The 11,841-nt window shown below is 43.3% G+C and overlaps 1 protein-coding gene across 3 annotated transcripts in view; it reads right to left on the bottom strand.

The window, feature by feature from the left end:
- Positions 1–3,722: 3,722 nt before the first annotated feature.
- The window catches only part of SGCD (sarcoglycan delta), a 413,617-nt gene continuing 405,498 nt past the window's right edge, over positions 3,723–11,841 (bottom strand). For all 3 annotated transcript variants that reach the window (XM_060144120.1, XM_060144121.1, XM_060144119.1), the window contains 2 exons: positions 8,803–8,926; positions 3,723–7,196 (listed from right to left, as the gene is read on the bottom strand). In XM_060144120.1, coding sequence (XP_060000103.1) covers positions 7,023–7,196; positions 8,803–8,926 — 298 coding nt within the window. In that variant the 3' untranslated portion in view covers positions 3,723–7,022. The remainder of the gene's footprint in view (positions 7,197–8,802; positions 8,927–11,841) is intronic.

Below are 11,841 nucleotides of genomic sequence, written 5' to 3'. Positions count from 1 at the left end.
TTAACAAGAATCATAGACCAAACTTTTTTTTTTTTTTTTTTGGTTCCAGATTCTATTACTCAGGCAGATCTTCTATATTTTCACCGTAGGTATCTCTCTTTCAGTACTATATGCTGTCACAGATGAGAAACGATAGAAAGAAGGGAGATCAAAGTTTTATAGCCTGATCCACCCAAGAAGGACTCTTCTAAAAACTGGTAGGAGACACTTCTTAACAGCTTGAAAAATAGTTTGACACGTTGGTGACTTCACAGCATAGTGGCCTGGAGTTAGACCTGCATTCCAGCTCTGCCTTTTTCTAGCTAGTGGCTTTGAGTAAGTTTCCCAGCCTTTCTAAGCCTCAGTTTCCACATCTGTAGATTGGAACTATCATGGAATCTAACTCAAAGGATTGTTTTGAGGATGAAATAAGTGACTGTGTATAAAACACTTAGCACAGTGGCTAGTACACAGTAAGTGCTCAATGAATATTAGTGAATAAAATATTATAATTGGAGAAACAGAATCCAACTCTTGCCATGTCTTCGTGGAGGCTTTGCGTCCAAGGAGACCTCTTCGACCTTATGCAAAATTCATGGGTGTGATTCTTTTTGAGGAGAAGTTTCAGAACTTTGCTCAGATTCTCAAAAGAACCTATGACCCCCAAAATGTTATGACCTCACGAATTATATGACTATGGGGGCTAAAGAAGCACCCATGTCTTCTTTGTCAATGAATATCATCTTCCTGCCCTCAGACAGTCCTCTGCTCTACTGCTGCTGTGTAACCTCACGGATCAGCTTGGGATTTAGAAAATCGGAGGTCTCCTTTATTTCACCAAAATAACCCAAATGTAGAAGTAGGCTGCAAAGACAGTGGAAGAAGTGGGACTACTAGGCGAGTCTAGGAGTGCAGAGTAGATTTTATGTAAGACAGATGTTTCCTTCTCTCTTCTCCCAAAGAGGGCAGCCTCATGCTCGTTTTAGTTATCTGACCTTAGCTGATGTTCAGCGATGAAGCAAATCCCTTCAGTCCCTAGTGAGGGTGTCCAAACGCCTCATGAGGCATTTTGGAACACTATTCTGGTTTCCCATTGCGACAGCTGGATTTGGACTCTAAAAATACTTCTTGCCTATAGCAACTTTTCCTCTGTTCGGTTGCAAACCTCACGGAAGTGGAACTGATATCGCTACTTGTTGGGCAGAAGTTAAGGAGACAGCATTGCTGTCGGTGTGTTTGAGACTGTTTACTGACGGATTTAATAACATCGTCAATGCTGTTCCGACATCACACCTCCTGTCAGCTCTTGTTTTTTCAAGGGAAGATGCTAACTTCCTACTCTGTTAGTATCTATAAAAGAAAGGGTGGGGGGGATAAAACCAAAGAAACTAGCGCATGGAGCATGGGTCACCCCACATGGGATGTTTTCTTTTATCCTTGTGCTCTAACAATGCTCAAAGGAGGACCTCCCACAACTAATTCTTTTCCCTTTGCCATTCAGACCTGTCTTGAGAAATTTCAAGGACTCTATTATTGAAGAAAGCTTTTAAGAACCACAGAAATCACATTGCTTTTGAAAGTGCTAATGCATGCGGTGTGCCTTGCCGGCTGAAGCAGCGGCTTCAGAGTGCTTTATCTCTTATCAGTGGTCTGGCTTTGTGAATGAGAAATTCAGAGGCAACTGTGTAATTTTAAATTCTGATTACCACAAAGAAAGAGATGCATCTGACATCCCAGTGCAGTAGCTTTGACTATTTTTTTTAAAATTAATTTATTTGTTTACTTTTGGCTGTGTTGGGTCTTCGTTTCTGTGTGAGGGCTTTCTCTAGTTGTGGCAAGTGGGGGCCACTCTTCATGGCGGTGCGCGGGCCTCTCACTATCGCGGCCTCTCTTGTTGCGGAGCACAGGCTCCAGACGCGCAGGCTCAGTAGTGGTGGCTCACAGGCCCAGTTGCTCCACGGCATGTGGGACCCTCCAGACCAGGGCTCGAACCCGTGTCCCCTGCATTAGCAGGCAGATTCTCAACCACTGCGCCACCAGGGAAGCCCCAGCTTTGACTACTTTCATGGAAATACGTTGGGACTAGGGGAGCCTTCCAAGGAGGAGAAAGTGATGAAAGACCAAAAGAAAGACATTTTATCTTTGAGATAAAAGGCCTGTTTCTTATGGTTGTTTCTTTTATTATGACTTTTCCCCACGCCTGCTACTAGGGCGCCATGCAAATGTATCATTCCAGGAACTGCTGTGTTATCCTTTTTGTGCCTAAGATTTCCTGGAGCAGAGGAAAGAGAGGAAAGGGGTTTTGTTTACAACTCAACTTAGATTCTCACCTTTCAGAGAGCCTTAAAAAATACGGATCAAGTGCTTAGATGGGGATTTACCTCCTTGGTCTAAACATCAGGCTACCTTTTGCCTAAAATAAACAAATGCAAGATACTGTCATGTAGCTGTTCCTGTGAAAGGCCAATTTAATCCTCTTTTAGTTGAATACAGATAAAATGCTGAAGGACTCCTTTAACTAATGCTGATTAGGGTCTGGTAAATGGTATTTTTATTTAAAAAAAACAAAAACAAAAACACCTTTCCTCCCTGACAGGAATACTCATACTTACAAAGAATCATTCGTAACTGATGCTATTTTAACAATATTAAATATGAGTATAAAGCTTTGGATTAGCAATAGGGATGCTGAGTGAAGGGACAAATCTCTGGTAGGAACCTGCCTTACCACACAGAGGCAGTGATGCTGGAATTCAAAATAGATCTTTTTTTTTTTTTTTTTTTTTGGTAAATCTCCTACGCCAAAGAACAAAGACCCAGATCCTTGGAAACAACATCAAACTGGCATTAATCTGGTCCCCGCCCTCCACAAATCCCAGCAACAGATTCATGAAATAATTCTACATTTTTTTTGTCCTACATATTTTCAGATGTTCCTTTGAATATTTCTAATTATGTGTTGGTCCCACCAACCCTTCAGGCCTGATGTGGTTGTAGGAAAGCGAGTCCTCTGTGGGTGTGAATAACCGAGGTAATGGATGCCAAAAAGATAGGTTAAGTCAAAAATATTCTTCAGGGGACCATGGATTGGGCATCTTTCTGGAATATGGGAAGGTGAGATGAAAACCTCTAGGCGGAGATTGCAGAAATAGTCTCTTCAGGAAAGAGACTCTACATCAAAGGACCCCTGCTTCACTTCTTGTCACACAGTGATGCTGACTGAAGGAACCCCTTATATTTATATATGAAGGGTTCTAGGAAGAACCTTTTGGAGGATCACAGCTTTCCTCTTCCACTAAACCCTTCCCCAATTCCGTCTTCCCTGTTTCCAAGAATCCTGTGAGCCTGTGTTTCTCAGACAAGGGGATCTCTTTTACATGCAGTGTAAGGCGGACCATCTTTTCTATAACCACATATTTATATTCCCAAGCATGCATGGAAATGTAGTGCTGTCGTCTGCTTTCTCTCCTGCTGTGTCCAACACAAATGAGGCTACAAATGACCTCTATGTCAGGAGTCAGCAAACTTTTACTAAAGAACCAATTAGTAACTATTTTATGTTTTGTGGGCCAAGAGGTCTCTGGCACAGATATTCAACCCTGCTGGTCCAGTATGCAATCAGCCATACATAACAAGTAAGTGGACGGATGTGGCTGTGTTATAATCAAACTTTATTCACAAAATCAGGTGATGAGTCCCATGTGGTTTCGGGACCAGAGTTTGTTGACCCCTGTGCTAGAGTCAAGCCTCAAGCAATCTTTGGTCTATGGTGCTGGGTATACAATGGAAATGATCCAAGGGAAAACTGACCTAAAGCAAGTTAAAAGCCAATGCAAGTTTAAAGGCTCTGTCTCTTGGGTAAAAGAAAGATACAGCTTTGTATCAAGTTTCCACCTGGACTGATGTCACCAAAAGGGCTTTCGAAAATCTCTTAAGACTAAACTTTAACAACTTATTGAGCAGATACCCAGTAGAAGTAGGTGCTAAACATATTTGGAGATCAACTTTTAATTTATAAAACTTTTCTGAAGAATATTAACGTACTGGAACTTCTAGAATATTGAAAATTCATGTAAACTCTTTGTTATGCCACCTGCTGCTTAATATACTGAGAGATGTGATTTTCTAGAAGATATTGTATATAAGATTAGAAAGGATCTCAGTTTTATAAATTAAAGGTATCAGACTTTAATGTAAAAGAGATTTTTTTTTCCAGAATTCAGGTAAAACTTTTTCTCATGACCAGGGACAGGTATTCTAGTTGGAGGAAGTTGGGAGAAAAAAAATGTACATTGAAGGACTTAATATGCAATTACTGAATTCTAAAGTCTGAACTGAAATACATAATTTAATCCACGCCAAACTGCCTGCTCATTACCTGATATAGCGTAGTCACTTAGCACAAATGAAAATCAGAATTTTCTATCATGTCTGTCCCCAGAGGTGCTTGATTTCTATTCGTGGTTGCTATTGATTTTATTCTATTTGTGATCTGAGTATATTTAGGATTAATTTTTGCAAGTGGCATCACGCCAGTCTTTTTTATTGGCATAAAATTTCCAAGGTGCTGATCTCAGACTTTCATTTAACGATTAGAACAAAATTAGATGAAAGAGGTTCAGGGAACCTTCCGTTTCTTTGTCATCCTTAGAATATGTACTTGAGATGACAAAATGCAAAGATGGTCTGTCTGCTTAAAAAACAAACAAACAGAACAAACAAAAACCTTTCATCTTCAGGTACTTAGCCACAAAGGACCTTATAGGTACTACTGTTGATCTGAAAGATATGGGGTAGATGCTCCCAGATGCCAAGGAGGGCCTTTCCTGGCTTGGAAAAACTCTGGGTGTGGTACATGCAGATTCTGGCGGTGTGATCCTACAGGATATAAATACTACTGAGCCAGAGCAATTGCATATCTCTTTATGGTTTTCCTTTTTAGACCCTAGTGCTGCACACTAAGCAATCTTACGGTCTCACCCTTGAGCAACCCAATTCTTCTGTACGGATATTAAGCAGGAGTGACTGGAGGGACCCTGGGGTCCGGGAGCCAGCAGGGCCACTGGTCAGGCTGGAACCATCCCTCCTCCCCCCACTTCTAAGTGACTAAGCAACACACAGCTTGCTTTTACCTTCCACACGTGCAAAACTCAGCCCGATGCTTGAGTGTCATCTCAAAAATACCAAACCTCTTATTCATTTCCTATAGCACATCTCCCCACTGCTTGTGAAGTAAGAAAAAGCAGAACCCTGTTGAGGAAAAAACAACAACAACAAACAGATGCCATTCAGGCCTACAAATATGACTTCGTTTAGGACTGTGGGGCTACTGCTTGCCAAGTGGCATCCAGGATGGTCGAAAGCAGTTACGTCTCCCTTCCAGGCCCCTAGGCGTCCACATCTGTCAGCCACTTGGTTTGCCTACTAGCTGTTGAGATGCCCAGTCATTGTGAAACCCTTCCCCTCCAATCACTCAAAATAAACTACAGGTAACACAAGATAAATATTGGATGTGCTTCTCCTTGCTGAGTGCATTGTCGTAAGGCATAGGCACGTATCCCCCTCTTTGAACAGAGATAGTGTAATCCCCTGTCCCAGCACAAGAGCTGGCCAGGGTGACCCTGGAGCACGATGATGAAAGTGGGGTGATGGGAGGTAGCTGATGGCGGGAATTAGGGAGCTGCTTCCGCATACGGGGCAGTGGGTACCGTTGGGCCCCCCGGCGACACAGTGATTCTAATGAAGACACTTGACTCAGTCTATATTAATTTTCAGCGAGCATTTCTGGGGGCATGTGGTACTTTAGATCTGTGATTCTTGGGTCACTGTTCTTAGAGAAGACAATGGTCAACTTAGGAAAATGAATATCCCAATACTGAACAAATATATAAGAAGATTGAAGGCAGAGAGTTTGTGCATACTTTTAGAAATGAAACGCATGCCTCTAAATTACCTACCAGTCCCCAGAAACATATTTTAAAATAATTTGGTTTCCTTTGCCACTCTTTGATTTCCGTCTCCAAATAGCTTCTCTTGGGGGTAGGGGTTCCACTCTTAAAGATCTGGATTGACGTGATCATTTTGGGTAGGAGTCTGTTGGATAAAGTCAACAGGAGTGAGGATGTAACAGATTTTGAGCCATTTTTTCACTTCAAACAGAGACCTATTGCCCATTTACTCTTAGTCTGTCAGGCCATCGAGGAGCTTCTAGCCGACTGAGGAGCAACTGTTTTCCTATTTTGTGCTGACTCACAGCTCCTGTTTTGACTGTGGGATAATACGTGAGTTTGAAGGAAGTCATAAGCTCACAGGAGTTGGGTGAGCCTTTCAAACTTTGCTAAAATCCATCCTCCTAGTTCATCCAACCACAAGAGCCCAATACATTTGGATGCAAAAGTAGCACAGCCATGTTGAGTTCCTCTGTCTGACTTCTACGGCACTGCCCCATCCCTGACTTGAAGGGGGAGAAGTTGGCCAGCTGCACAAAAGCTAATAAAGTGTCTGCTTTTACTACAAGGGTCTCAGCCCTTGGGTGTGACTTGCAAATTCCCGCCATCACTGCCTTGTAATGACACTAGAGGAAAAGACAGGCTGTTACTCACACGTGTAGGCGAATATTCACTAAGTGTCGATACACTGTGTGATTCTGCAGGGTCTGGGGAATATAGGGCCCGAATTAGTGTTTTGATTTTATCATGTATGTGGTGGGGTTGGGATGGCAATGACAGTGGATATCACAGGGTCACCCATGGTTCCTTTTGTACTGAAACCTCATTTTATACAGAGGATATATATATTTATTTATATATATTTATATATATTTATATCACCCACACACGCAAACTCACACACACACACACACACACACACACACACACACACACACACACACACACACACACACACACACACACACACACACACACACACACACAAAAGGTCTTTGATAGGCTTTCTGTGTTCTAGTAAAAATAGCTGGCAGCCAGGGTCTAAAGCCGAAAAAGGCCTGGATGCTGCCAACAATGTCCACTATGCATCGTCTCTCACAGGCAGACACTCGTGTTTATCTGACAAGTGGAACCAGTTCCTGCCTGGGACAGGAATAATCTCCCATTGGCGCAGACACAGATCTCGAAGACCTTCTGCCTTGTTCCTGTGGGCGTGTAGGATCCATGAGGCAGTCTAGGTAGTTTGATTTTCGCAGCATCTAACTTAATCTAAAGAGAAGAGACAGGAAGGAAGAGTTAGAGCCTGTCATTTATCCTCTTGACATTCCGAAACAGGGGATGAATGTTCAGTTGAAATCAAACGAGCACCTACTATGTGTTTAGAATTGTTGGCACTGGGAATTCAGGGATGAACGAGACAGATAAAGTCTCTACCCTCCCAGAAGCTTGTATTCTAGCCAGACAGCGTTGCACTGGCAATGTCATGTATATATTAGCATTTCGTAAAAGTGTATCATGTAGGACGTGAAGGGATTCCTAGAGTGAAGTAAACTTGGCAATGACGGGGTAACAATTTTCTTTAGTATGGGACTTCTCAGACCCCAAATACATCTATGTGCACGGTGGGCCTTCAAGAATATGCAGTACTTCCAGTCTTAAATGATGGTCAAGATTATAACTGATTCCTCCAGGGTCCACATTCTGATAGCTGTTCAACTGTATCTGTGATGTAGTCGCTACTTCTAAATGTATGTGGTTTGGAGTCTGCAGCTGTCTACAGAGACACTTTCGATAACTGAAAGCTCTATCTGACTAGCTCTTTTAAAACAAATATAGCACATGCCAAACCAATCAAAAGGCAGGCTTGGTATACAGAGGCAGGTGGAGACTGATAACCTGTAAGTAGATATGGAAGGTGGAATAGAGTTTTGCTTTAAAAACACATTTTTTCTCTTTTAAATAAAATCTTAAGTAGAAAAAATCACTTATGAACATGATAAAGCCACTTTCAAAAGTTTGCATTCGAATCATATTTTCTTTGGGGATTTGGCTTACCTTGCTTGCAAAAGCACGAACAGCTATTCTGTTCACCAAGGCGGGGCTGTGTTGGGCTCAGAGAATGAATGTTTGCAGTCTCTCATCTCTTAGCCTCTTGCTGCCCAGTTAACTTTTGGCTTGTTCTGATTTGGGATAGCTGTTAGATCTGACTTTTCCATTTTCAGTGAAAGTAGAAACATACAATGTACACTTAAAAAGGTCTACCAGGGCTTCCCTGGTGGCGCAGTGGTTGAGAGTCCGCCTGCCGACGCAGGGGACGCGGGTTCGTGCCCCGGTCCGGGAAGATCCCACATGCCGCGGAGCGGCTGGGCCCGTGAGCCATGGCCGCTGAGCCTGCGCGTCCGGAGCCTGTGCTCCGCAGCAGGAGAGGCCACAACAGTGAGAGGCCCGCGTACCGCAAAAAAAAAAAAAAAAATGTCTACCAGTAAACTAAGTTCCTCTTTAAATAGACGTGTGTGATATGCAGTTTAATTATACCAGCCAACTAAATCTTACTTTAAGGTGATGAGAGAGTTTGGAAATAGCATTCATTTTTACAGATGTCCTTATAATTCTGTTCTTGCGATACATACTATTACCTCAGCACTTTTACACATAATGAATTATAACTTTTATGTGTTGTGGGTTTGGCTTCTAATCGTGCCGTTCAACATATTTGTTCCAGAAATAAAACCTTCCGATTGGCACTTTTTGCTGTCACCCTGTAGGATCATTACACTGTAGGATAAACTTCAGAGGCAAAGGGAGTGATGCGTCTTAGGAAACATTGGGTGGTTGGAGCTGTGTCTCTCTGGGCTTCTGTTCCTCTCATGCTTACCTCTCCATCTTTGGACTCCAGTCTCAGCTCTGTTCTGCAGGTGGCTTCCATGTTGCCAGCTTCTGCATTTATTTCTACTCCTTTTGGGGCCTCCATCACCAGAGACCGGGTGGGGGACTCCAACCTGAAATATGCACAAGACTAAGATCAAAGATCCCATTTCACTGTTTTAGTAAAGTTAGGAGGAAGTTGGTGCTCTGAGCATGGAGACAACATTTCAGCATCTGATCAAGGAATTCTAGCTTTGCATGCCTGATCAACTTTATGAGGGTGGACATAACGTATCTGGGCTTTATCTTCACTGCATATCACAAAGATTGTACGGAAGGTGTTCTAGGATCCTGGCTTCATTCTATCTTGCACCCAGTCAATTATTGCTTCATTAGCATGATTAACCAAATTCTTACATAAGTTCTGTTTATTTCTAGAGTAAGGCAATCTCAGGTCTAAACTGAGCTTCCTGAAATTAGCAGATATTCTTTCCACGTCGCCCTACTTTCTTTGTCTTCCTGGAAGCAGAATTGGATAGAGGTTAAGAAAATAGACCTAGGGGGCTTCCCTGGTGGCGCAGTGGTTGAGAGTCCACCTGCCGATGCAGGGGACGCGGGTTCGTGCCCTGGTCCGGGAAGATCCCACATGCTGCGGAGCGGCTAGGCCTGTGAGCCAGGGCCGCTGAGCCTGTGCGTCTGGAGCCTGTGCTCCGCAATGGGAGAGGCCACAACGGTGAGAAGCCCACGTACAGCAGAAAAAAAAAAGAAAATAGACCTAGGAGTTGGACATGGCTAACTCAAACCATGGGGCTGCCACTGTATGACCTTGGGCAAGTCCTTCTTCCCTCCTCTTTTTTCCAAAATTTCTCAAAGCCTCAGTTTCTTCATCTCTAAAGTGCCTCAAATGGTGCCTGGCACATTGGAAATGTATAATTAATATGTGTTAAATATTACTATTACTGCTGTTACTGTCGTTATCGTAAAGAAATCGTAAAGAAATCTCAGGCCTTACTCAAATAGGCAATTGTCAGAAGAAAACTCAGAACAGATAAGTTAGAGGGGAGTGATTTGACTACAGAGGGACAGCATGAAGAATAGATGTTTTCTGGTGATAGAACTGTTCTGTATCTTGACTGCAGTGGTGGTTAGGTGCCTCCATGTGTTTATGCAAACTTACATAATTATACCTCCCAAGAGTGAATTTTATTGTATGTAAATTAAGTAAGTTGAGAGGAGAATCAGCCACATTCTATGCTAATTATTAGGGCAAAAGAGGATAATGCTTCACAGAAGGATTTTTGCCTAACTCATTTTATGCAAAAAACATGAACAAAAACCCAACCATCCTCTAAATAGTCCAGATTTTAATACTATCACCAAATTGAACTGAATGAAGATCCCCTTCTCTGTTACAGGGAAAGTATCCCAACTTAGGAAGCACGGACCTCAGGGGTGGCCACCAAGCCACTCTAAATCAGACCGATTTTCTGCATTTTATTTCTCCACTCCTAACTTTCAGACACTTTGAATGTGTTTAAAAGGAACATCATCTTCTCTGCCCAACTGCTGACTCCATGTTCTGCTTCTACCAGCCCCCACGGGTAGGACACACCCTCATGGGCATCAGTAAGTGGCGGGCAGAGCAAGGCGATCTGTGGGGCGCCACCCTGAGCCATCCCAAGCTACGTTCCACAGGTGCCAAGGCAGGGCTCTTCCCCACTTCCCAGGTCTGGGTCCCTGAGGTGTGCTTCAGAGAGCAGGCTTCTCCACTGATTTTTGTGCTCCCCCTGCAGTGGCTCATCCAGAGTCTAAAAGAGAAACAACAGGTGTCTAGTCCTAAGCAAAGGATTGGCTTGAGCTTCTCTTTCACTCCTTCTTTCCATTTGGACCTCACGCCTTTGTGTGTGGCAAAAATCCCCTATCCTACCATCTCGTCCTCACAAGACCTTCACCAAGCGGGTGCTGAGCCGGGTGTGGTTCTCCCTCGAACTGTGGTTGACTTCCTTTGCCTGTGGTTTTTCTCACTATAACGTCAGCTCAAGGAAGGGGGTCTTGTTGCTAGAGTGGCAGGGAATGATGTCTGTGCAGCACACCTTGTCTAGGACCTTAATCCAACGCATCAAGCTCTTCCTATAGCTCACGTCTAAAATCTGAAGATGGTTTTCCGCCATTTTCTTTGCTTCTCTCCTATAAGGTCTGGCTGACTCACACCCCTTATCCTAGTGTTGTCTAACACCTTCTGTTTTCACTGCTATTGAGACCTTTCCCCTCAGGGCATAAGCTTCCCTTCTGACAGTACTGCCAGCTCTCTTCCACATTTGTTCACCCTCTTCTCCAGGGCACTGCCATCCTCCACCTTCACCAGGGGAGAGCCCTCACGCCATCTTCTCTGTTCCCCTTCTTCCCTCCCTCTCTCTCTCCCTCCCTCTGTCACTGCATCAGTTAACGCAGTTTTTAACTCACGACTTCTCCCTACTTAATACATTAGTTCATCTCTAACCTGGACTGTTGAAACCTCCCAAGTTTTGTCTCTAATTCTTCCTTTTTTTTCCCTGGTGTACTTGACACAAAGTGAAGTCAGGTGTGTGTACTTCACACACACCTGAAGTCAGTTTTGAACATGTCACTTCTCTTATCAAAACCTTCACACATTTCTAAGAAAAGACAGGAACTCTTGGACTTATTTGCCCATTTAGAGCTTGATCTGACCTATTTTGTTAGTCTTATTTCTTTCCATAAACATCAGCTATGCTTTATTGAATACTCACGAGGTGATGGACACTGTGGAACGTGCCTTATATGTGTTCTCTCATTCAATCCCCACAAAAATCCTATGCCTTTGGCACTCCTTCAGTCCTGATTGTACAAGCAAGGACGCTAAGGTAAATGACTTGCTCAGGGTTGCACACCTAGTAAAAGGGCAAAACTAAGATTCAAACCCAAGCATGTGGTCCAGTATTCCGTATCACTTCCAGAAAAACTGGCCGCCTTTCCTGTCTCTCATATCTTCACGCCATTCTTCGTAATTAAATGTCAAATCTATCTTCAT

This window comes from Lagenorhynchus albirostris, chromosome 3 (genome assembly GCF_949774975.1).
Source record: "Lagenorhynchus albirostris chromosome 3, mLagAlb1.1, whole genome shotgun sequence".
Taxonomy (NCBI): Eukaryota; Metazoa; Chordata; class Mammalia; order Artiodactyla; family Delphinidae; genus Lagenorhynchus; species Lagenorhynchus albirostris.
The sequence above is the reverse complement of the archived record's forward strand: the minus strand, read 5'-3'. Positions and strand labels throughout refer to the sequence as shown.